We start from the raw sequence: 25,684 nt of genomic DNA, 5'->3' as shown, positions 1-25,684 counted from the left end.
AATTGATAACAGCCCAGATCTGTATCTTCAGAAAAAAACATCTGTCTGAAGCATTAAACAGTGAGGGGGGGTGTGTGTGTGTGGGGGGGGGGGGGGGGGGGTACATGTCAGGAGCTTAGAGGTTGCTAGGTAACGTTGGGAAAGGCATGTGTGTTACTGCAGGGGTTCCTTTTTCACACACACACACACACACACACACACACACACACACACACACGGTAGTCATTTAAAGCAATACAATCCTCATTGGGTAATGCATCCTCAGAGTACACCCGTTTTGCACATGCTCCTTTACAATCCGTGCAGCACAACGACCTTAATGTCATGGGTCACACCACTGCACCATTAGTAGGTCTGTCTATGTGTGGGTGCGCCTAAATTATATGCTGGTGCACCTCTATGAAAAAGTTCCAACCAACTAAAAAGTTACTCTGGAGCCCTGTATCGCCTGACAGTGCCTACATGTACCAGCATGCATCCTGAATAATGACAGAATGTGCCAGGAAGTCCTGTGTTACTATTGGTAATTAATTACCATTTAGTTTGGCAGAAACCTCTCATCTCCATATTCAAACTTTTTGCGTTTTTTTTTCTTCAAAAAAGCGCCACTTGTCGATCTGCTACTTTTGCTAAGTGGCGGTTTTGGACATATGAGGTTTGCAACCGACAGAGACGAGATGAAAAGTAGGCTGTAGCTCGTTGTCTACATTATAGCCTACGATGGTAGGAAAGATCGCGTGGGTTTGCGTTTTCATGGGTGCATCAATGGGAGACTGCATGTCGAGCAATTACATTCATCTGTCATGTTCTGTGGAAGAAGAAGGAAAAAAAAGAGAGATTGCATTTGATCCTCGCTTCTCCCTCACGCTGTGTTATATTTAACCCATTAAGGCCCGAGGTTCCCATTCTACAAAATGTCTTCTAAATCCTAACAGTTTCTGAAAAGAATTATGTTACTACAGTCGTTCTCAAACTTTTTCATGTCAAGGACCTCCAAAATAATACGTATTCGGCCGTGGACCCCTATCAAAATATGTTGTTCCAGGGACCCCCAGAAGCAAAGATTTGAGTTAAAAAATGTTTGCTTTAAAAATACGTATATTCAAAGATTTGCAAAAATGTTCACGATTTTTCAAAAATCGCAGATCTACAAGCTCATAGCGCGGCACCGAGTGCACCGAGTGCGCTATGTATATCTGCTATTTTTGAATAGGGCTATAAAATAATGATTTAAGTGGTTACACAGGTGCGTTCCCGGTTTTAATGGGTTAACCCATTCAATCCGGGAACGCACCCGTGTCATTTTAAGATTTATTTGGCTTTTTTTTTTTTAAATCGTGAAAAATTGTTTTTCAACTCACAACGCTCACAGCGCTGTGAGGCGTTGTGAGCTTGTAGATCTGCTATTTTCAGAAGAGTTGGTGTAGACTAGAAGGGAAAAGAGCCAACGGTCAAGTTGACTAAATATTGAGGTTTTGAAAGGTTAACTATCTGAAAATATTAGCGCGAATCCAACATATTGATAGAAAAGATAATGTACAGGTATGTCAAACAAGTCTAGAAAAAGTTTAATCTGCAACACAATTTTTTACAATACGAACCCATAGCATGTGGTTTCGGTGTTAGAATCTAACAATGACTAATAATAACAATTTGGTCCATACTTCTTGGGGTGTTTTAGTCACTGTATATTTGCACATACGTCTGCATTTTACCCTTCCTTATTACTACTAGGAGGAGTGAGCCGTTGGTTGTAGCAGCTCGGGGAGCAGTTAGGGGTTGCTCAGGGACACTTCCGACATATTGCTGAGGTCTGGAATCAAACCTGGGACCTTTGGTTTCCCAAGCGGGCTCTCTAACCACTCGGCCATGGCTGACTGTCCAATCACAGCTTCCAACTGTTAACCCAGGGTGTGAAACCATGAAAATGGATTATTAACCACTGTCAACATGGCTTCCCCATTTTGGGCATGTCACTATGGGAAAAAAAACTTTCAAAATTGTAAAACAGAGTCAACATAAAAGAAATGGAGGCTCTACAAGCTCACAATGTGTCGTTGCACATGTTGCAAGCTTGTAGATCTGCAATGTTTCACTGAATACTCGCTCCCAGATTAGGGATGCTTGCGTTCATGTGGTTAAGGGGTTAAAACATTTGTGAAAGGTGATACGTTTACCCACAGCCGTTATACCGCAGGGTTAAAATAATTAACCCCCGGGGATAACACACTCAAAAGTGTGAAAAGCCTATTGGAGAATTGAAGTGGTTCTGATTGTGACTCACACTGAATGTTGTGTAACATTTAGGACCCAGCAGGACGATGTTTGACAATTAGTCACCCTGCCTTCTGATACTGTCATCATCACATCACCTCTGATGCTTCCCAGCGCCAACACACACACAACTCTGCTTCCCACTGTGCCTCTAGAACGAACACACACACACACACACACACACACCTGCTTCCCACAGCGTTTCTCTAACACTTTCTCCACACCTCCCCCCCACACACACACACCTCCCTCGTCACTACACGGTGCCAGTTGATACTAATATTTCACACGTTATCTTGGCAACTAACTCACTCACACTTTCACACACACACACACACACACACACACACACACACACACACACACACACACACACACACACACACACACACACACACACACACACACACACACACACACACACACACACACACACACACACACACATTGTTTGTGGGTTAGCAGGCTTAGCACAGCTCGTAGTGTGAAAGTCTGTAAAGGTGGTCAGCAGGCTCTGTAAAAGCTTCTCCTAGCGTAGCGGTCTACAGGTGTGTGTATGAGGCAAGTTAGCTAGCGGTCAGTAGGTCTATATAAAAGGTCCAGTTAGCTTGTGGTCTATAGCAGTGGTTCTCAAAGTGGGGTCTGGGGACCCCCAGGGGTCCTTGAGGGAGTTCCAGGGGGTCCCCAGCTAAATGATAGATACCGGTAGTTAGCAACCAAATGGACCCTTATGGGTCTGTAACTCTGAGTGTACCCATGGAACCAAATGGACCCGTACTCTCAGAGTTAAATCAACATTACAATATAAATTGGGGTCTCAGAGATAGAAATTCCATTAAATGGGGGTCCTTGAAATTAAAATGGTTGAAAATCACTGCTAGAGTCGTACCACGGCCACGGGCTAATAAGTGTAAATTTGGGGGTCCTTGACATAAATAAGTTTGAGAGCCACTGGTCTACAGGTGTATAAAAGGCTTCAGTGTGTTCTAACATGACGCAGCAGCAGATTCTGTTGTAACTCTTTTTTTTTTTTACACATCTGTCTTGTCTGCCGTGTCCACATCCATCTGCCCGCTGCCGTGGCAGTGAAAACACACACACACACACACACACACACACACACACACACACACACACACACACACACACACACACACACACAGTCAATAATGAATAAGCCATACACATGAATGTACTTTGCTTTGAGAGAGAATAAAACACCACAGCACTGTAGCGTATCCCTACACACATCTACCAACCAGTCAGTGTATTGGGAAACACGACTCAGTGATGTATCCTCTACCCCCCAAAAACATAACCTTTACTCTCCTGAATGACCAGAGAGGTACTGTTATGACACTGGTAGGACTATGAGAGGTAGGACAGTGGTATGCGAAGGGTTAAGGTATGTCAGTGGTAGGTGATGGGTTAAGGTAGGACACTGGTAGGTGATGGGTTAAGGTAGGACAGTGGTAGGTGATGGGTTAAGGTAGGACACTGGTAGGTGATGGGTTAAGGTAGGACACTGGTAGGTGATGGGTTAAGGTAGGACACTGGTAGGTGATGGGTTAAGGTAGGACACTGGTAGGTGAAGGGTTAAGGTAAGACACTGGTAGGTGAAGGGTTAAGGTAGGACACTGGTAGGTGAAAGGTTAAGGTAGGACACTGGTAGGTGAAGGGTTAAGGTAGGACACTGGTAGGTGAAGGGTTAAGGTAGGACACTGGTAGGTGAAGGGTTAAGGTAGGACACTGGTAGGTGAAGGGTTAAGGTAGGACACTGGTAGGTGAAGGGTTAAGGTAGGTGATGGGTTAAGGTAGGTGATGGGTTAAGGTAGGTGATGGGTTCAGGTAGGTGATGGGTTCAGGTAGGTGAAGGGTTAAGGTAGGTGATGGGTTCAGGTAGGTGAAGGGTTAAGGTAGGTGATGGGTTCAGGTAGGTGAAGGGTTAAGGTAGGTGAAGGGTTAAGGTAGGACACTGGTAGGTGATGGGTTCAGGTAGGTGATGGGTTAAGGTAGGTGAAGGGTTAAGGTAGGACACTGGTAGGTGAAGGGTTCAGGTAGGTGAAGGGTTAAGGTAGGTGATGGGTTCAGGTAGGTGATGGGTTCAGGTAGGTGATGGGTTAAGGTAGGTGAAGGGTTAAGGTAGGACACTGGTAGGTGATGGGTTCAGGTAGGTGATGGGTTAAGGTAGGTGAAGGGTTAAGGTAGGACACTGGTAGGTGATGGGTTCAGGTAGGTGAAGGATGTAGACCAGGAGTTTGTCAGGGCGATTCAGCCAGGAAGGGTAAAACAAGTGGTGGGGGGGGGGGGGGGGGTAGGTAGAGGGGGAGGGGGGAGACCTACCATCAGCCTGCGGTGGAGTCTCTTAGTTCTCCTCAGGGTCCCCATGATGCGGCGACCCATCTTTTTAGCGTACCACACAGAGTTCAACATCCTGACAGAGAGAGACCCCCCCCCACCACCACCAACACAGACAGCTCTCCTACTAAACTGTTACTCCTGCTGTGTTACTCTGACGCGCCTCCTGTTGTCGTTGCTAACAGCTGCGGTAGCTGTGGAGTCACCTCTCTCTCTCTCTCTCTCTCTCCTTCCCCCGTGGTCAGTGCTGTGAGGAGAGACAGCGAGACGCCTCCTCCTCCTGATGCCGTTGTCTTATTGCTGCGTTAGCTTGTTGTGTTCTTGTTGTTGTTGTTGTTGTTAGAGCGTTACAAGCTACGGACCTTTTGTTGTTGTTGTTACCGCCACTCGCTGCTTCTGCGGAGGCAGGCGGAAGGAAGGAAGTAAAGGGCGGCGGAGGAGGCGGCGGCGGGCGGGAGACTATACGCGACAAGGAGGGAGGAGAGGGGAGGCGCGCGGGGGAGGGAGGCGTGGGGGGCTCACGTCCCCCCCATCATCCGCCACCAACCACCTCACCCTCCTCTCTCTCTCTCTCTCTTCTTGTTCTTCTTATTCTTTCTTCTTCAACCTATTCTCATCCTCCTCTCACCACCTCCCTCTCCTCCTCCCCTCTCACTGACACAGACAGACGGGAGAAGAGGCTGCAGCAGCAGAGGAGGTGATGGAGGAGAGAGAGGCTTTGACAGACGGGAGGCTGCATCCACCTCTGAGGAAGACCGAGAATGATAGAGGAGAGAGAGAGAGATGGACAGAACAGAGCAGGGTAGTAGAGAGAGAGAGAGAGAGAGAGAGAGAGAAAGAGCGATAGAGGGTAAACGACTGTAGATGGACGTGAGGAGAGAGACAAATCACCCCGTGATGGATGGATGGATGGAGAGAGAGAGAGAGAGAGAGGAGGGGAAGGGATAGAGGAGAAAGAACGCTTAACCTGTAGAGAGAGACGGAGAGAGAGAGCGGCCAGTCCTGTCGTTTCTTTCCTTTCCTGTCCTCTGTGTGTGTGTGTGTGTGTGTGTGTGTACGTACAGCTGAAAGCAGCAGTACACTGGCGCAGTGGATGAGCGTGGGAGTGTGTGTGTGTGTGTGTGTGTGTGTGTGTGAGAGAGCGAGCGAGAGCGAGAGAGAGAGTTAGTCTCAGTGTCTTCTCTTATGTTTAGGAAATTAAACACTTCCCCTCTCTTCCCTTCATCTTATCCTCTCTCCTCTCTCCTCCCCTCCCCTCCCCTCCCCTCTCCATCACTCTTCTGGACCAGTAGAGTGATGGAGGGAGTGAAGGACAGACGGAGGAAGGGATGGATAAGAAGAAGGATGGAGAGAAAGAAGATTGCGAGGTGAAAGAGGGATGGAATTAAAATAAAGGGGACAGGGATGGAGGGATGAAAGCAAGGTAAGGACAGGTGGAGGGACGGAGAGAGAGAGAGGATAGAGGGGAGGGACGGAGTCAGGACATGGTTGGAGGACAATCCTCTGCTTAATGTAATAAGGAGTCTTGTCATTGTAGATACAAGACAGGAGAGCTGAGAGAGAGAGAGAGAGAGAGAGAGAGAGAGAGAGAGAGAGAGAGAGAGAGAGAGAGAGAGAGAGAGAGAGAGAGAGAGAGAGAGAGAGAGAGAGAGAGAGAGAGAGAGAGAGAGAGAGAGAGAGAGAGAGAGAGCTGAGAGGGAGCCAGTGTAGGAGAGACAGACAGGAGGAAAGATGAGGGTCAGACAGCGCAGGAGAGACAGACAGCAGGAAAGCTGAGGGGAGGGTCAGACGGCGCAGGAGAGACAGACAGCAGGAAAGCTGAGAGGGAGACAGTGTAGGAGAGACAGACAGGAGGAAAGATGAGGGTCAGACGGCGCAGGAGAGACAGACAGCAGGAAAGCTGAGGGTCAGACAGCGCAGGAGAGACAGACAGCAGGAAAGCTGAGGGTCAGACGGCGCAGGAGAGACAGACAGCAGGAAAGCTGAGAGGGAGACAGTGTAGGAGAGACAGACAGCAGGAAAGCTGAGGGTCAGACGGCGCAGGAGAGACAGGAGAGGGAGACGGGTGCAGAACGTAGGTAGAAGATTTTTTTCCTCCCATTTTCCTGATTGGTTTTGTCAGCGGTTTGAGATTAATTTGTTCTATAAATAGACCGACTGTCTGTCTGCGCCTCCTTCTTGTGGGACAGAAGGAATGCAGAGGAACAATAACAGCAGAGGGAGAGAGAGAGAGAGGAGGAGCAGAGCAAAGGAGAGAGGAGACAGGAGGAGGAGGAGGAGGAGGAGAGGAGAGCAGAGAAAAGAAGATTGGGGGCTCTGCATTAGTGACAAGTCATGTCATGGTCTTGTGAGCCCTTTGTCTCTCTGGGTAACACTGGGAGCTAAAAATATATACAGAGACAGAGAAATACACACAGAGAGAGAGGAGGAGATATATACATAGAGAGGAGAGATAGATATACAGAGAGATATCATTGCTGTAGGGCAGACATCTCTTATCTCCATATTTAAACTTTTAGTTTTTTTTCCATACATTGAAGCCCTACTTGATCATACTACAGCGTCACGCAAAAGCATCAAAAATAGCAGATCTGCAAGCTCGAAACGTGTCGCGTTTCGAGCTTGCAGATCTGCTATTTTTGCCGTTGTATCCATTTTTGTATCCTGAAAAGTAACAGTTTTGGATATACAGTATGAGGTTTCCACCCGACAGAGACGACATACAGAGAGATAAAGGGACATAAATATACAGAGAGAGAGCGAGAGCCTCATTAAATCTATGGTCGTCCTCCATAGGTTCATCTTTTCCCTCGTGTTCCAATCCTCCCTCTCAGCATCTCCTCTCCTCTCATGTAACCTTTCCTCTCCACCTCCTCTCTCAGCACACCCCCCCATGCCCCCTCTTCTTCTTCTTCTTCTCCTGACCTCTCCTCTCCTTTCCTCCGTCCATACCATACTCTCCATCCGGTGGAACGCACACGGTATATATTTATATAAATATATATATTTTTCCCATAGTCAGTACTTTCCTCATGGCCTCACACACACCACCATGCATTCATCGCACACCGTGTTGCTATGGCAATATTTGGAGAGAGCAAGAAGGCCAGGGGGGTGGCGGGTTAAAACATACAATACAGCACTGGGTCTCAACGTAGGGTCCGAGGACCACCAGGGGGTCCAAATGGACCGTTAAGTGGTCTGTAACACTGTAAGCGTGCAAATGGAACCAAATGGACCCGTAAGGGTCCATTTGACACCGGGGTTACATTGACACCGGGGATTTTCTATACAGTGTAGACTGGGGGTCCCTGAGATAAAATAAATGCTATCAAATGGGGGTCCGTGGAACTAATGCATTATGAAACTGTGAGCTCTTGAAATGAGAAAATGGATTGGTGATGATGGTGGAGATAGTTGGACAGGGACATCACAACAGTCCTTGTGGTACAGCCCTTAACTCTTTGACTGCCAATGACGATCATATTTTGCAAAGGTCCAGTCTGCCAATGACGAGATTTTGTGTTTTCAGTGGTTTTTCCACTAGATGGCGCTGTTCGCTCGCCTATGGGTCACTCTTTTGGCTCTCTGTGAAGCAGAGGAGCAGTGGGGTCACGTGATCGCAAAAAAAAACAAAAAAAAAACATTCTCTTCCTCGTTATTCGATTTGGGAGAATGGCTTTTCCTCTGTGTCTGTTGCTAATTGTTCCTGCTGTTCTCATACGGGCAACCAGTTAAAGAAATTGCAGATTGAGGCTTTAGCCTCAATCTACAATTAACAGTAGTACACTGCAGTACACTAACAAACAAACGCTTTTTAATCTAATTCTGCTGCTAGTCTGACCACTTCAAATACTCTTTCATCTTAAAATAACTAATAACTGAAAATAGCTGATTGTAGACGGGCTATCTTTGGTGTGCGACGTGCTTCCATAGAACTTCCATGGTTCTCAAACTGGGGTCCGGGAACCCACAGGGGTGAGGGGGGGGGGGGGATCCCCAGCAAAAGTATTTACCGGTAATGTAGCATCACAATCATTTATCCATTTATACGTTGGCTATTCAAAAATAGCAGATCGACAGCAGATCACTCTGTGCCGTGCTGCGAGTTTGTACATCTGCTAATTTTGGAGATTTTTGAAGAATATTGAGTAGAGTAGAGTAGAAGTATTGAAAAATACTCCAGTAAAGTCAAACTACCTCAAAATTGTACAGTACTTGAGTACATTTACACCACTGGTGATTAGAAATGTCCGTCAATGTGCAGTTGGAGAGGTGTGCCCTGATAAAGTGGGCTGGTGAGTGTATCGTCTCACACTGTACCTTGTGATACAGTCGAGGATACATTCACACACTGAATACTTTCAGAGAATGTGAGCGGGAAAAACAATAACAAAGAAAGCATGGAAGTGTTAATGACCAAACGTCTCCCCGTGAATGGGGGGGGGGGTTGGTTGTGTGTGTAGGAAGCACGTACATGTTATATTTGCATGACTCAATGGCTCCTCTGTCTTCTAAAGTACTCAGCTGTACAAGTAAAAAAAAATCATAAATATAGCCGCAAAGCAACTGTTAGCAGTTAAAAGCTGCAAAGGGCCTCGAATTTTGACAGTTGCTAACACTTGTATTAAAGATAACAAACATATATAACAAACATATTTTGGGATGACTGGTAAGACGCTCATACATATTTTGTATTCATAAGCTGGTCCAGGCGGCTCGCATTTCGTCCGGCAGTCTATGGCGCATAACATGGTATATGAATGTCTGTCCTTTCCTTATTTACATAGCCTTGCCTACTATCAGCATCTATAGTTTCAACCACACAATCACAGATCAGCAGCTACACTCTCAACCACACAATCGCATTGTGTAGACTAGAGGTAGAGAAACAGATGAAATAGTTTCTAAGCGTTTGATGATGATAGACCATACCCGTGGGGGGATATGCGCACATGATTTGGCAACCCGGGAGCCAGCGAACACAAAAACGCTAATAAACAGCTGACATTTGGGGAAAGCGAAAAACTACAATTATTTGAACAATTTGGGGTCAATTGGCATAACGACTAAATTGGGGGGAGAAAAACACGAAATAATCAAATAAATACAATATTAGTGGTCATTCGAGGAGGCCCGTGGTACAATTCCAAGCAGGTTCGGCTCATTAAGATCCAGAGTCTCTGTCAAGAGTCACATGTATGAAACACCCTTGTGAAGTTATTTATGAGTTTGTCAGGCTGAATTCCAAGAGCTTACAGTAAAAGCAAAGTGCACCGCATCTCTGTCAGATTGCTTTTTCCACACGCTGGCATACCTGCAGAATAAGTACATTGCTAGGCTGGAGACAGAAAATGACATGAGACTCTGTCCCTGTTCACCGCTATAGCCAAGAATAGACAAGACTCTGTGCAACTCCAGAAAAAAGCGTAATCTTATCCCACATCCCCACCCAACACAACAGTGGTCCTGTTCTTAGCTTAGTGGTTGATTCTTAGCTCTAACTTGTATACTTTACCGCAGTGGTTCTCAAAGTGAGGTCCGGGGACCCCCCGAGGGATCCTTGAGGGGGGATTCCAGGAGGTCTCCAGCTAAATGAGTTAAAGGGATCGTTCACCCCCAAAATGCCTTTTTTTCTATATATTTTTAGTTTTTTCCGCATTCCTAAGCCAATAATTTGATGACCGGCTGCGGTTTCGGTAGGAAACACAAAGAGTCTCCTTTGTATCCCCTACCGGAACCGCTGCCTACCGGTCCCCTGGTCATCAAATGATTGGCTTAGGAATGCGACAAAAATATATATCCATGAATTCAAGTCTCCATGGGGTGACTAATCGATAGAAACAACGTTTTTCTTTTAGGTGAACTATCCCTTTAATATGGCGTCAAATTCAGTTTATAACACTTTAAACCTATAAACATCTATTTGAAAATAGCCCATCTACAAACTCACAACACGTCGCATCGCGGCACGTTGTGAGCTTTTAGATCGGCTATTTTCTGAATGTTTTTATTAATATGGGGGTCCTTGAAAGAGGGAAAAGGTTTGAGACCCACTGCACCAAGCGGCGTGCCGTGTGACTTTACCTGGTACGGAGGCTGGCTTTGGGGGAAGAAGGGGGCGGAGACAGAGGAGCAGGAGGGGAGGGGGCTGTCGTCAGGGTGGGGGTGGCGGTACAGGGTGGAGGAGGAGGGGGTGGCGGTGGCGGTAGGGGGAGGAGCCAGAGGAGGAGGAGGAGGGCCTAACAAGGAGGAGGATAACGAGGTGGGTCCGTCAAAGATGCACTCCAGAGAGACCACCTGGAGAGGAGGTAGGTGTGGGTGGTGGTGTGGGGGGGGGGGTGTTACCATGACAGGAGAAGTGAAGGGTTAGGAGAATGTAAGAGAGAGAGAGAAAGAAAGAGAAATAAAAGAGTTGTTAATTAATTAAAATGATAAAGAAGAAGTTAAGGAGGTGATATATATGAGAGAGAGAGAGGAGGGAGGTGCAGACAGACTGATAAATAAAGCAAGAGGAGGTAGAGAAACAGAGACTGAATATATTGATTTTAACCACTTAAACCCCTGTAGTCTTAGAGAACTGGACTTGAGTTGACCACTTTTTCCGTTCACACCACAACAGGAGATCTAAAAAGCTCACAATGTGTCCCGCTGCGACACATTGCAAGTATTGTTCTACTGGCATCATCATAATAACAAGTATTGTTCTACTGGCATCATCATTATAACACAACGGCTAAAGCAATGAGTGTAACTGGGCTCCTAATGAGGTGAACGCTGTATGTAAACGTGACTGCATTACCAGAGTTAATAATGAGTCCCAGTATGCTACAGCGGTAGCATAGCTCAGCCATACGAACACTTCAGTTTTCTGAAAACCCTATGTTGCTATGATATCAGTGGTTCTCAAACCTTTTCATGTCGAGGACCCCCACAATTATATGTATTTGGTCGCGGACCCCCCATTTAAAAATATTTGGTTCCAGGGACCCCCACAGAAGCAAATATTTGCAAATATAAGTTACAAATGTTTTCTTTAAAAATATATAGATTTAAAGATTTGCACACATTTTCAGGATGAAAAAAAATAAATAGCAGATCTACAAGCTCATAGCGCGGCACTCTGTGCCGCGCTATGAGCTTGTATGTCTGCTATTTTTTAATAGCCAAAGTATAAAGTGGTTAACAGCTGCAGCAGACCTGTTAGCCGTTTTTTGAGAGGGACAGTTCCATTAAAATGCCCTTTCAGACTGTTATTGTATCAAAGGATTCAAAGTGGTCTTCAAATTTCATACGTTTTTTATTTTAAGGCCTCTCAGATCATTATATATATAGTGGCCTCCTAGCAGAAGCTAAGGTAAAAATGTAGGTCTGGTGAGAGAGTGCACGTGGTCACTATGGACCTACTCTTTAGAACAAAGTCACCTGATGACCCGAGATGTACAGAAACGGCCGTCCTCTTTAAAAAAATCTCACACATACACTTAAGACATTTCTGTTCTCCCAGGCCTCTGATGGCTACAATGTGTGTGCTTACATGTGTGCCTATGTGTGCGTGTGTCAAGTACATTTACTCAAGTACTGTACTTAAGTAAAATGTTTAGGTATTTTTTACTTTACTGGAGTATTTCCAATTTTCAGTACCTTTACTTCTACTCCACTACATCTCAGAGGCAAATATTGTACTTGTACTCCACTACTATTATATGAAAACTTTAGTTACTAGTTACTTTGTAGATTTTGATTATTATTAAAAAACATACAGGAACACTTCAGCCCTATATACATTTCGGCCATTTGCAAATAGCGTCGCATCGTGAGCATTGCTATTTTCAAAAGATGTCTTGAAAATAGCAGTTTTTCTGCAGAAAAGAACTGAAGCAGATTTTATTAATTTTTTTATATGTTTTGAAAAAATTGTGTTGAATCTACTCTATGTTACAGTGTGAGAATGGTGTGTTGTCCTGTGAGGTAGTAATGTGTTCATGACAAAGACTTCATAACATTGGTTCTCAAAGTGGGGGACCCCCAGGGGTCCTTCTTGGTCATTTTAACCACTTCAACCATATTTTATACTTTGGCTCAAAAATAGTAGATATACAAGCTCATAGTGCGGCACCGAGTGCCGGGCAATGAGCTTGTAGATCTGCTATTTTTGAACAATCCCTGACACAAAATATTTTTTAGATGGGGGGGGGGGGGGGGGGGTCCACAGCCAAATACATATCATTTTGGGGGGTCCTTGACATGAAAAAGTTTGAGAACCACCGTTTCATAACATCTACCAGTAACACTGAACACACAGTACTGTAGCTGTCTGTTCACCTGCAGGTGCAATAGGGGGCAGTAGAGAACCTGCTGTCTGAGGTAACAGTAGGTGGCCACAAGGTGGCACCACAGTTCTACTAATGATTACTATTAGAAACATGGCCCTCACCTCACCTCATCTAATGTCAGAGAAGAACTATCACTTCTTTCACATATCGTTCATATTTGGTTTACACAATCTGCAACAAGTGGTAGGGGGAAGTGATCTTAAAAGTGATTTACTTTGGTTAAAATAAGTGTTAAATAGCTCTTTATTCTGATAGTACTCATTGCTATGTGTTTGTACAGTAAAAGGAGTCTCCCATGTCTCTCCAGCTCTTTATTAAACAGAATATGCATTTTCAGAGCTCTCTCCTGATTGGCTTAAATGTTGTCACCTAACTGAAAATGTACTATATTCTGTTTACTAAAGAGCTGGAGAGACCCCTGTGACCGAACAAACACTCTGTAGCAATGATTACTATCAGAATATACTTTAACCTTTTAACAAAAGAATACCCAAAAATATCACTTACCCTACCTTCAAAGTAGCTTTTAGACCTTGGAAATACATTGTATTTTTATTGTTATAAAAACAAAGAAATACTCCCTATATTTAAAGGTGCAGCAGGTGATTAAGTGTTATTTTTAGTTTTTTTCTTTGAAATAAATCTAATAGGGGTCTCCCGGTCTCTCCAGCTCTTTAGTGAAGAGAAAATACATTTTCAATAAGGAGAGAGTACCCATTTATCAGCTTCAATATTTATGTTATAGTGTTCCAGTTAAGATTGTGTCTGTTCATTGTTTTTTGTTTCATCACTTCCAATTTCACTTGCTTATATCCTGTATCCTCTCTCTCTCTCCTGGTTGAAATGAAATTGGTATCCTGACCTAAATGTGTATTTTCTGTACACTAAAGAGCTGGAGAGGTGGGGAGACCCCTGTTACGGACACCCCTTTATAATCCAAAATATATATTTCGGGCTATTAGTGCATATTGTGCCAGGTATTAACCCATTAAGACCAGGAAGGAACGTGACGGTGTAATTTTTTGATTTCTTAGGCTTTTCAAAAATAGCAGATCTACAAGTTCATAGCGCGGCACCGAGTGCCGCGCTATGAACTTGTAGATCTGCTATTTTTGAAAAATCTTGAAAATGCGTGCAAATCTTTGGATAAATATTTTTTTAAGCCAACATTTTTAACTCTGTTACAACTACTGGGGGTCCCTGGAACAAAATATTTTGAGATCCACGGCCAAATACATATAATTTTTGAGAACCACTGATATTATAGCAACATAATTTTTTTTTTTAACCGTTAGGATTTAGAAGACATTTGTAGAATCCCCAGAAGCAAAGATTTGAGTTAAAATGTTCGCTTTAAAAAAATATATATACTAAGATTTGCATACATTTTCCACGATCTTTCCAACAAATAGCCCAAAGAAATCTAGAATGACACAGATGCGTTCCCGGTCTTAAAGGAGTAGTTCACCCGAAAAATTTCTTATTTTCTATCAATTGCACACCCCATGAAGCCTTGAATCCATGGATTTATTTGTGTTTTTGTGGCATTCCTAAGCTAATAATTTGATTCCTGTCTCCTACCGGCCAATGTATCCGGTAGGAGACACAAAGTAGATTCTTTGTGTCTCCTACCGGAAATACACCCGGGCATCAAATGATTGGCTTAGGAATGCGACAAAAAACTAAATAAATCCATGTATTCAAGGCTTCATGGGGTGTGCAATTGATAGAAAATAAATAATTTTTTGGGTGAACTCCTCCTTTAATGGGTTAAACGTTTTGTAGAGGGTGTGACAGCGTGCGGAGCAGCATGCAGGATACAACAACAGGAAGGAACTCCATATGGCGAGCAGGACGGGACAGGACAGGATGAAGACGTGCTCCTCTAATTAAACACCATCACAGCATGGTCGCACACACACGCACAAACCCAACACAACCCACACGCACAAACCCAACACAACCCAAAGAGTACAAAGGACCACAATGGAAAACAAGCACCCCAGGGCTTTTTTTGTGTTATCCTTTTAGCTTAACCTTTGACCTCACTACCTTTCGATAAGCATGTTAACACATTGGGTGACGTGCATCCGCCCCAATGATGGGAACTTGAGAAAAGGGTCCATATCTCCTGATCTTTTTACAGTGGTCAAAACAAGGCATTTTCGACGGGCGATCACCCTGCAATGATGAATCGCCCTTGGCCATCGCCCAGACACCTTTTGTTTACATCCGGGTCCTCAGTGTGGCTTCTACAGCTCTAAAAAGATCACCAATAACGGTAAAAAAAACGCTGGCACTGGCTGCACCCTGTTTTGAAAAACCTCTGGCACTCAATGTGTTAATAAATATATTTGAAATGTGTGGATGTAAAAAAAAAAAAAAAAATTGGGAGCCTATAATGACATGCCCAAAATATGAATTATTGATTAAATAAATGTAATTATCGGTTAAATCGATTAGTTTGATTAACTGTTGCACCCCAGACTCAACATAGACAAGATGAAGACCTCCTCCTTTAACCACCCGTATTCTGGGGGAAACATTGGCAGAAAATAGCAGGACGCTCACAAGCTTGTAGCGTGTCTGCTATTTTCAGCGAAGATATTCTAAGGAGAATTCCGGACTAGCCTTTTTCGTAACTTTTTATGATGTCATTATATCCTATAGGACGAGTGGAACATTTTCATAACTCCATCCCGAGTCCACCGTAGCTAAAAACTTGACCGGATGGTCCGTGACTCTGTGCGCTAAATAGCATATTTTTAATCGCTCTGATTTGTTTTTGGGGTGGTATCTGACGTTCATAATGACAGAAACCTCGCCACAGTGTTTTTGTCCCAAATGGGCCGCCGTAGTGTTTACAAGCGGACTTGGATGAAATCACGGGTGAGATTAGCCTGCTAAACCCCCCTCCCTCCGGAAATCTCATTTGCATTTGATTTCAGGAAGGAGTCTGGGATCGCTCAGGGAGTAAAGCTGCCCAGTCCACTGCGTGTTAGAACCAATCAGCGGCTGCTAGGGGCGGGATCATCCAATCACCTGCCAAGTAGCTTGAAAAAATAAAAATGCCGTCCGTCATCGATTCTGCTTCAGGAGTCTCAGATGGAAGTAGGCTGTGAAACAAAATGTGTATCGCAAGCTTCTTCCATTTGACAGAGTCAGGTTAGGGTGAGATCTCATCTAACACAAACACTGTGGAGAGTTTTCTGTCAATATGAACGTCAGATATCTCATATGGGGCATGTTCGAAACACACGCACCCTGACTAAACACAGACAACAGGATTTCAGCACGGTGGCACACACACACGCACGAAGCAAACACAACACCGACTCAAGACTAATGGAGTCAAACCCAGACAGCATGACCCAAAGAAACCCAAGCCAGTAGAGCTAGATGTATACTGTCCTCGTCTAGCCAGAGAGACGGCCTAAATAATGCAGGGAAGTGGATTCCATTGAGATCTCTGTGCCTTTGTTGAATTACGGAAAAAGACTATCCTGAGTGCTTTGTGTGGCAACCGGTTAAAAACCTATATGCTTTGTCGTTCTAAGAATATGAATGAGTGAATGTAATGCTAAATCATTGTAAAGCGTCCATTGCACCATTTATCATTTTAGAATAGTGAAAACATTTCTAAAAACATTTTGTTTGTTTGTTAGTTTTTTTGTTAAGGAAAACAAAGACTTTGGGAAACGTTTAATTTTTTTTAAGCGCAACATATGGATGCCAGGTTTAAATATTCATAATGTTACAGAGTTCTGAACAACTGGACTGGCTGAATGTGACCAACAACAACCTGACTGTTACTGGATTGGCTGGGTTTTTGACATCATCATCACACCATGACAGGAAGTATGACCAGCAACACCAACGAGCGTCATTCATCGATGATGTAATAATTACACATATCATGTACATTAAGTACAGTATGTGTACCACAGTACAGGGTTGTGTGTGTGTGTGTGTGTGTGTGTGTGTGTGTGTGTGTGTGTGTGTGTGTGTGTGTGTGTGTGTGTGTGTTTGTTTAGGGAGGTTTAATGAAGCACACATAAGCAACATCAACACAAAGGCATTAAGTCCTCACCCTCCTTGCTTGTGCGTGTGCGTGTGCGTGTGTGTGTGTGTGTGCGTGAGAGAAAGACATACATACAGACAGACAGACAGACAAACAGACAGGTTGATCGACAAAGAGGATGAAATAGACATATAGGGCGGACAACGCTCACAAAAACAAATGAGAGAAAAATACTTTTCAGACAAAGAGAGAGAGAGAGAGACAGAGAGACAGAGAGACAGAGACAGAGAGACAGAGAGACAGAGAGACAAAAAATACAGCCCTGTTCAGAGCTGGTGTTTGGGGTCCAGGTGATACAGGTTCCTGTACACACCCTGGGCTTCTTAAAATGGGTTGACTAGCCTCGTTCCCAGCAGTGTTCGTCGACTAAAACTATGATGAAAAATGTTTGTCGGTTTCCTTTTTTCTCTGACGAAAACTGAGTTTTTGCTTGGTTGCACGTGGGTGTCACGCTTCGAAAATAGCCAATCTACAAGCTCACAACGCACTGCGATGCGTTGTGAGCTTGTAGATCGGCTATTTTTGGCATGCAGCCAAGCTAAGTGCAGCTAAGCTGAGACTAAATCAACTGAGGATTTAGTCAACTAAAACTAGACTAAAACTAAGACAAACATTTCAGATGACAAAAATGTGACAAAAACTAAATTGAATTTTATTCAAAAGACTGACTAAAACTAAATCGAAATTTGCTGGCAAAAACACTGGTTCCCAGCCTTTTCTCATCTCAGAGGAGAAAAGCCAGCTAACGACCTAAACTAAAGCATAGAATGTCTATCAGGCGGTACTTCCGTCATATGTACTTCCCCCGGAAACTGCACTGGCACAGCCAGGTAGCCTAGAAAGAGTCGTTGCAAGAGTTAAGTCAATAGGCACATTCCTGCAACCTTTTGATAATTGGTCCGAAGGACAGCCAATTAGATGCTTCTCCCATGCTCTGTAATCCATTCCCATGCTCTGGACTGGGCGGAACGGCTCCGGGTGGCTGAATTTCGAAAGGTCACCACATTTGGCGCAACACGGAAGTGAAAGTGAAATTGGTGTTTCACTTTTTATATAACTAAGAAAAGAAAAGGTAGAGAAGCCAGTGCCTGATTTATTTAAAATAATTCTTGTTTAAATGGGGCTTAAAGGCTAAATATCAAGTCTGAACAGGGCCAGAGAGAGACAGAGAGAGAGAGAAGTGTTAACCATGTCCCTAGTGAACGGCGCCTCCTACCTTCATGGGGGAGATGTGCGCATGCGCCACGTAGCCGTGCACATTCTCTATCTGCGACACGCTCTTCTCCGACACCTGCACCAGCTCTGGGCCCACCACCGTCACCGGAGGGGCCGGAGGAGGAGGGACCGCCTCCTCCGTCAGCTGAGGAGAGCTGAGGTCCTCCTGGGGAGAAGATGCGTCCTCCTCATGGTGCTTGTACTTCTGGAGGGGAGAGAGACATAGAGAGAGAGAGAGAGAGAGAGAGAGAGAGAGAGAGAGAGAGAGAAAGTGTTAGAATTTTAAGAACACCAGTGGTGGAAAAAGTACACAAATGTTTTACTTAAGTAAAAGTATCAATACTGCAAGGTAGAAGTACTCAGTTACAAGTAAAAGTCCGGAATTCAAAAATTACTTGAGTAAAAGTACAAAAGTATTGGTATCAAAATGTACTTAAAGTACCAAAAGTAAAAGTACTAAAATGTTTGAAAATACCAGATCTACAAGCTCACAACACGTCGCGATGCAACGCGTTGTGAGCTTGTAGATCACACAGAGAGAGAGAGAGAGAGAGAGAGAGAGAGAGAGAGAATGAGAGAGGAGAAAAGAGAGAACGGAGAGTGAGAGAAAGAGCGGAAGAAAGAGAGGGAGAGAGAAAGAAAATACAGAAAAAGAAAGAGAGAGAGAGAAGACCAGACAGACAGACAGACAGACAGACAGACAGACAGACAGACAGACAGACAGACAGACAGACAGACAGACAGACAGACAGACAGAGAAAAGAGTGAGAGTGAAAAATAGAGAAAGAGAGAAAAAGAAAATACACACAAATAAAGAGGGAGTGTGAGAGAAGAGAGAGAAACAGTTACTACAGGGTGTTGTTGATCACTAAAGATGAGGTGATTGATTGGACTGTATGACCTCTGGCTAGAGGTTGAGGGTTCCACTCCCTGCAGAGTGCAGACAGGGTGATGTCACCAAGAGGAAACATAGTAGCACACCTTACAACACTAACACACTGCGTTCACGCAATACTTGTGTGTGTGTGTGTGTGTCTGTGTGTCTGTGTGTGTGTGTGTGTGTGTGTGTTACAGTACACCCAACCGTGCACACAAACCCCACTCACACACTAAATGTTATGTCAGGTGTGTATGATTAACTGATGGATATCCCTGCCTCCTCTCCTCTCACACACACACAGCTGCAGTTTCCATGGCAACCAGCTCAGAGCCTGTGCGCCCCGCCCCCCCCCCCCCCCAACAGAAACGCAGGTTGGGTGTGTGTGTGTGTGTGTGTGTGTGTGTGTGTGTGTGTGTGTGTGTGTGTGTGTGTGTGTGTGGTTGACATATCACTACAGATCATGTAAATAATAGACAATGCTCCATGCGGTCATTAACAGACCTCATCGTTGTTGTCGGGCATCAAACCTCACATCTCCATATTTCTATTAAATTCCATGTTGTTTCAAAAGGTTTATAGAATGGCGGCTGTGAGCTGACAGAGGTTAGGCCTGCCAGCAACACCTTGCTGTGTTTTCTTTTCCAGTCAACTCCGTCCCCACACTGTGGGCAAATCACAGTGGGTAACACCATTCCATTTACCAGGCCAGTTCCTCTGTCACAGTGATGTTCAATCTGTTTATTCAGTTAAAGTGATGTTGAGCAAATGCTATCTGAGAGAGAGGGAGAGAGAGAGAGGGAGAGAGAGGGAGAGAGGGAAAGAGGGAGAGAGAGGGTGAGAAGGAGAGGAAGAGGAAGAGGAAGCGAGAGAGAGAGATGAAGAGGGAGAGGGGGAGAGAGAAAAAGAGGGTGAGAGGGAGAGATGAGAGAGAGACAGGGGAGAAGAGAGAGAGAGAGACAGATGGGGAGAAGAGAGAAAGAGAGAGAGGGAGACGGGGAGAAGAGAGAAAGAGAGAGGGAGACGGGGAGAAGAGAGAAAGAGAGAGAGGGAGACGGGGGAGAAGAGAGAAAGAGAGAGAGGGAGACGGGGGAGAAGAGAGAAAGAGAGAGAGGGAGAAGAGAGAAAGAGAGAGAGGGAGACGGGGGAGAAGAGAGAAAGAGAGAGAGGGAGACGGGGGAGAAGAGAGAAAGAGAGAGAGGGAGACGGGGGAGAAGAGAGAAAGAGAGAGAGGGAGACGGGGGAGAAGAGAGAAAGAGAGAGAGGGAGACGGGGGAGAAGAGAGAAAGAGAGAGAGGGAGACGGGGGAGAAGAGAGAAAGAGAGAGAGGGAGACGGGAGAAGAGAGAAAGAGAGAGAGGGAGACGGGGAGAAGAGAGAAAGAGAGAGAGGGAGACGGGGGAGAAGAGAGAAAGAGAGAGAGGGAGACGGGGGAGAAGAGAGAAAGAGAGAGAGGGAGACGGGGGAGAAGAGAGAAAGAGAGAGAGGGAGACGGGAGAAGAGAGAAAGAGAGAGAGGGAGACGGGGAGAAGAGAGAAAGAGAGAGAGGGAGACGGGGGAGAAGAGAGAAAGAGAGAGAGGGAGACGGGAGAAGAGAGAAAGAGAGAGAGGGAGACGGGGGAGAAGAGAGAAAGAGAGAGAGGGAGACGGGGAGAAGAGAGAAAGAGAGAGGGAGACGGGGGGAGAAGAGAGAAAGAGAGAGAGGGAGACGGGGGGAGAAGAGAGAAAGAGAGGGAGAGAAGGAGAGAGACAGGGAGAGAGAAGAGAAAGAGAGAGGGAGAGAGAGTTATGAGAAAGATGTTATTTTCTGTGTGTGTGTGTGTGTGTGTGTGTGTGTGTGTGTGTGTGTGTGTGTGTGTGTGTGTGTGTGTGTGTGTGTGTGTGTGTGTACCGCATAACATGTGATGTGGTAGTTGTGGTGTTTGTGAATAGGTGAATTTGAAGTACATGGTGAAGTGCATTTGAGTTGCCGGATAGACTAGGAAAAGCGCTATATATAACTGCAGTTCATTTAGTAGTACACACACACACACACACACACACGTTAAGATGACAGCTCTGATGGACAGCTCTCCTGTGAGGAGTAGAGCTGGTCTCCTAGCAACGGGCTGGCAGGTGCATCATCAGTGTGATGATGTCAGCACCGGCTTCTACAATCAACTGGGGGTCAAAGGTCAGACGCTGGAGAGAGGTTCACATTTCCTACGCCAAGGTTTCTCTCTCACCCAACCACACAAAATGAACTGTGTGCATGTGTGTGTGTGTGTGCGTGTGTGAAGGACAGCCTCTATATTCATCTAGCTGAGAGCACAGAGAGGCGTCAACAGAGTGATTTAAGAGCCGTTTCATTCAGTAAAGACTACACCATCTGACAACAACTGAAGGTCCTGAGCATAAAGAAGACGGGGAGAAAAAGGACAAAAACATAAAGATGACTTCATTCAGTGAAACTGTCCTCTCTGAATGACACGCTTCATCATCAAAACGTCAACGAGGACATTCACTAAAACACAGTACATGCATTAGACACAACATCCATTCAGACAGTAGACTATACATTAGACACAACATCCATTCAGACAGTAGACTATACACTAGACACAACATCCATTTATACAGTAGACTATACATTAGACACAACATCCATTCAGACAGTAGACTATACACTAGACACAACATCCATTTATACAGTAGACTATACATTAGACACAACATCCATTCAGACAGTATACTATACATTAGACACAACATCCATTTATACAGTAGACTATACACTAGACACAACATCCACTCAGACAGTAGAGACACACCATCAATTTCTATCAATCTATTTTTCATCATTATTATCGTTATCTACATATATACATGCAACATATTAAAGCGGCCCTATGTAACTATAAAAAACATTTGTCCAATCTGTATGGTAGAGTATGTTAATACAATTTATTACACTTGGTTGAATGCTTGATTCTGATTGGTCAATCACTGAATTCAGCTGTGTGTAGTTTCTGGATAATGACCGATGAGCTCTATAACAGACCGCTGTCTAATCAAAGAGCACCTGCTGCGCTGCTTGATTGTATGCGGTATCCAACACGACAGCCATGTAAACAAGCACACAATGACGTTAACAACTTTGCTCTGGAGAATGTTTTGGAAAACATTCAAAGCAAGAAATGGACAATGCAGTAACCGAAAATGTATTCTTATTTGATCAACACTTCCTTGTTTTCTGAGGCGACCGTGTTGCGCTGGACGGACGGCCAGCGCAAACACTTATGGAATACTTTCATTACCGTAAGCAAGGAAATACTTAGTTTTGTTGTTACTTTTGGGTCAATTTATACATTTATTTATTAAGTAGCCGTGTAATAAGCGGGATAATTTAGGATCATTAATCATCCTGTCTGGGGTTATTTCTCAACCACGACCGGCGCGCCGTAAATTATCCCTTGCATAACGTATACAATTGGGGTGTTTGTATGTTGTCTCCCTGCTCTTCTATTGAGACATTTAGATCGTGTCAAAGGTCATGTCTCACCTAGGACACAGGATCTGACATGAAGATTCAATTTATCCCCTGAGCAAGCAAGCCGGCTCTATCAGCTCAATGGTAAAAAAAAATCTGCACTTGCGAAAGGAAACCTGGTTCAAATCCGGGGTAGAAGAGGAAAGTTATTCAGTGCAGCTTTTTAGTTAACTACAATAACCTTGCAGCAGAACACCTGTTAGCTGCATGTTCAAAGGCTCCTTAATCCATTAAGACCAGGAACACATCTCAGTCATTTTAACATTTCTTTGGCTATTCAAAAATAAAAACCTTGTATATCTGCTATTTGTATTTTAATCGTGGAGAATTTGTGCAATCATATATATATATATATATATATATATGTTTTAAAGCAAACATTTTTAACTCTGTGCTTCTAGGGGGTCTACAAGTTGGAGCACCACTGACATAGTAACATACTGTTAGGATTTAGAAAACATCTTTAGATATGTATTTGGCCGCGGACCCCCCTCTCAAAATGATTTGTTCCAGGGACCCCCCCAGAAGCAAAGATTTGAGTTACAAATGTTCACTTTAAAAAATATATATATATTCAAAGATTTGCACACATTTTCTCGATTATTCAAAAGACAGCCCAAAGAAATGTTAAAAATGACACAGATGCGTTCCCGGATTGAATGGGTTAAAATGCTGGAAGGTGGATCATGGAGCCTGGGGAGTCTCCTGGGACAGACAGGTAGCCCTGGTGTGGTTTGCTCTGTCTGGGAGGTTGTGTACAGAGGGGACAGCTGGGCTCTGACAGGCCTTAACCCTTTAAGACCTGGAACGCATCCGTGTGTCATATTTAAGATTTATTTGGCTAAAATCTTAAAACGTTTTTGCAAATCTTTGAATACATATACATTTATAACATTTTGAGATGGGGGTCCACCGGTCCACGGCCAAATACATTATATCATTTTTGGTGGTCCTTAAAAAAAAAGTTTGAGAACCACCTAAACAGCAGCATACGTTTTTTATCAAAAAAGTGTTAGGATTTAGAAGACATTAGTAGAATCCCCAGAAGCAAAGATTTGAGTTACAAATGTTTGCTTTAAAAAATTATATATATTGAAAGATTTGCACAACATTTCCCCAAAAAATTGCAGATCTATACAAGCTCATTGCGCTATGAGCTTGTAGATCTGCTATTTTTGAATAGCCCAAAGAAATCTAAAAATGACACACAGATGCGTTCCCGGTTTGAACGGGTTAACGTCCCCCGTGTTCCAGTCTATTCCCAAGACTGTCCTCTGCATACGGACGTCTTTTTGTAGAAGGGGAAATGACAGATGCTAACTCTGATATTGTTACTGCCTGGACAGGACCTTTTAACTCCATATTTTAACTTTTTGTGTTATATTTCTAAATTAAAATGTAAAAATGTTAACTTGATCATACTACAGCGTCACACAAAAGCACTCGAGCTTGTAGATCTGCTACTTCTGCTGTTTTTGAATTTGAATCAAGTAACGGTTTGAGGTTTACACCGACAGAGACAATATTTTGAATAGAGACCTTCCCAGTACAACCACAGTCTTCTACTGTTTGTCACTGGGAGCTGACCAGTACAACCAGTCTTCTACTGTTTGTCACTGGGAGCTGACCAGTACAACCACAGTCCTCTACTGCTGGTCAATGGGAGCTGACCAGTACAACCACAGTCTTCTACTATTGACCACTGGGAGCTGACCAGTACAAAGGCCACTAAATTCCTACACTAGAGTAATTATGGGCTAACTGCTTGCTGCTCAGGGGCAACTGCTGAGGGAGTGGAGTGTGCCAAGGTTTCCCCATGGTTCAGGGATTTTTAACCAGCAAAAAATCTTGGCCTCTCTATTGAGCCTTCTGGATACAGCTGTCCTCAGTGACACATGACCCCCCCCCCCCTCCCCAACACACACAGGTCGGTATTGCTATACTTTTGAGGACATAAAAATTGTAGGATGGCAATTTAGCAAAAGGACATTTTGAAAAAAAAAATCTGCCTAAGCCTTAAGCCTGGGTTGTACTGTAGTCGTGTGCCAACTCAGTTCACACGCAGCGCGCTTCCACACGTTGCGAGCTTCTAGAACAGGGGTCTTCAACAGGGGGTCCGGGACCCCTAGGGGGTCCTCAGAGTTACTACAGGGGGTCCGCCAAATCTTTGTGTGATAGGAACCTTTTTATATTTGAAATATTTTGATGCTTTTGTGTGACCCTGTAGTGTGATCAAGTAGGGCGTTAATTTACGGGAAAAAAAGTTAGAATATGGAGATAAGAGTTTTCTGCCCGACAGCAGTGTTATAATATAAGAACATTCTGCTATACATTTGTATCTCAAGAGTATAGCAATACAAATATATACACACACACACACACACACACACACACACACACACACACACACACACACAGTGGAGGAAGGGTTGCAGTGTGCCGCACGTGCGTGCGTGCATCTGTGTGTGCATCCGTGTGTGCGTGCATCCGTGTGTGCATCCGTGTGTGTGTGTGTGTGTGAGAGAGAGCCACAGAGAGGCAGATGGCTGTACTCCTCCTGACCCTGCCCCCAGACACACAGGAACAAAGGGGCATTCTGGGTAAAACAATAAAACACAGTTCACGCTTTGGTTTTTTTTCTCTCCCTGTTCAGCTCAATGGGTATAAGAGCCCTGTCACAGTTATTTAGCCTGAAAGCAATTATTTGAGATGATCACAATCCTTTTTTTCCCCTTCTTATATATGCATATCATTTTGCATATAATCGTCTTAATCACTTCCATTCTTCTGCATGAATTTGTCAGTTTGAAAAAGAAACCAGTATTTCACCAATTCTTTATTTATTTAACCCGGTTTCCTGCGCAAGTGCTGACAGTTTTACCATTGGGCTAATAGAGCCTGCCTGCTTGCTCAGGGGATAAATTGAAAATTCGGGTCAGATCCTGTGTCTAGGTGAGACATGACCTTTGACACGATCTAAATGTCTCAATAGAAGAGCAGGGAGACAAAATACAA

The 25,684-nt window shown here is 44.3% G+C and overlaps 1 protein-coding gene across 1 annotated transcript in view; it reads right to left on the bottom strand.

Moving 5' to 3' along the window:
• Positions 1 to 4,873: 4,873 nt before the first annotated feature.
• Positions 4,874 to 25,684, bottom strand: part of LOC308093607 (uncharacterized protein) — a gene marked incomplete at its 3' end in the record, with an annotated part of 103,699 nt that continues 82,888 nt past the window's right edge. Inside the window, exons 5-8 of the mRNA XM_080439939.1 lie at positions 18,266 to 18,469; positions 10,695 to 10,932; positions 5,261 to 5,377; positions 4,874 to 5,091 (exon numbers count right to left, since the gene is read on the bottom strand). Coding sequence (XP_080296065.1) covers positions 4,874 to 5,091; positions 5,261 to 5,377; positions 10,695 to 10,932; positions 18,266 to 18,469 — 777 coding nt within the window. The remainder of the gene's footprint in view (positions 5,092 to 5,260; positions 5,378 to 10,694; positions 10,933 to 18,265; positions 18,470 to 25,684) is intronic.

This window comes from Gymnoscopelus braueri, assembly GCF_963280865.1.
Source record: "Gymnoscopelus braueri genome assembly, chromosome: 10".
Lineage (NCBI taxonomy): Eukaryota > Metazoa > Chordata > Actinopteri > Myctophiformes > Myctophidae > Gymnoscopelus > Gymnoscopelus braueri.
The sequence above is the reverse complement of the archived record's forward strand: the minus strand, read 5'-3'. Positions and strand labels throughout refer to the sequence as shown.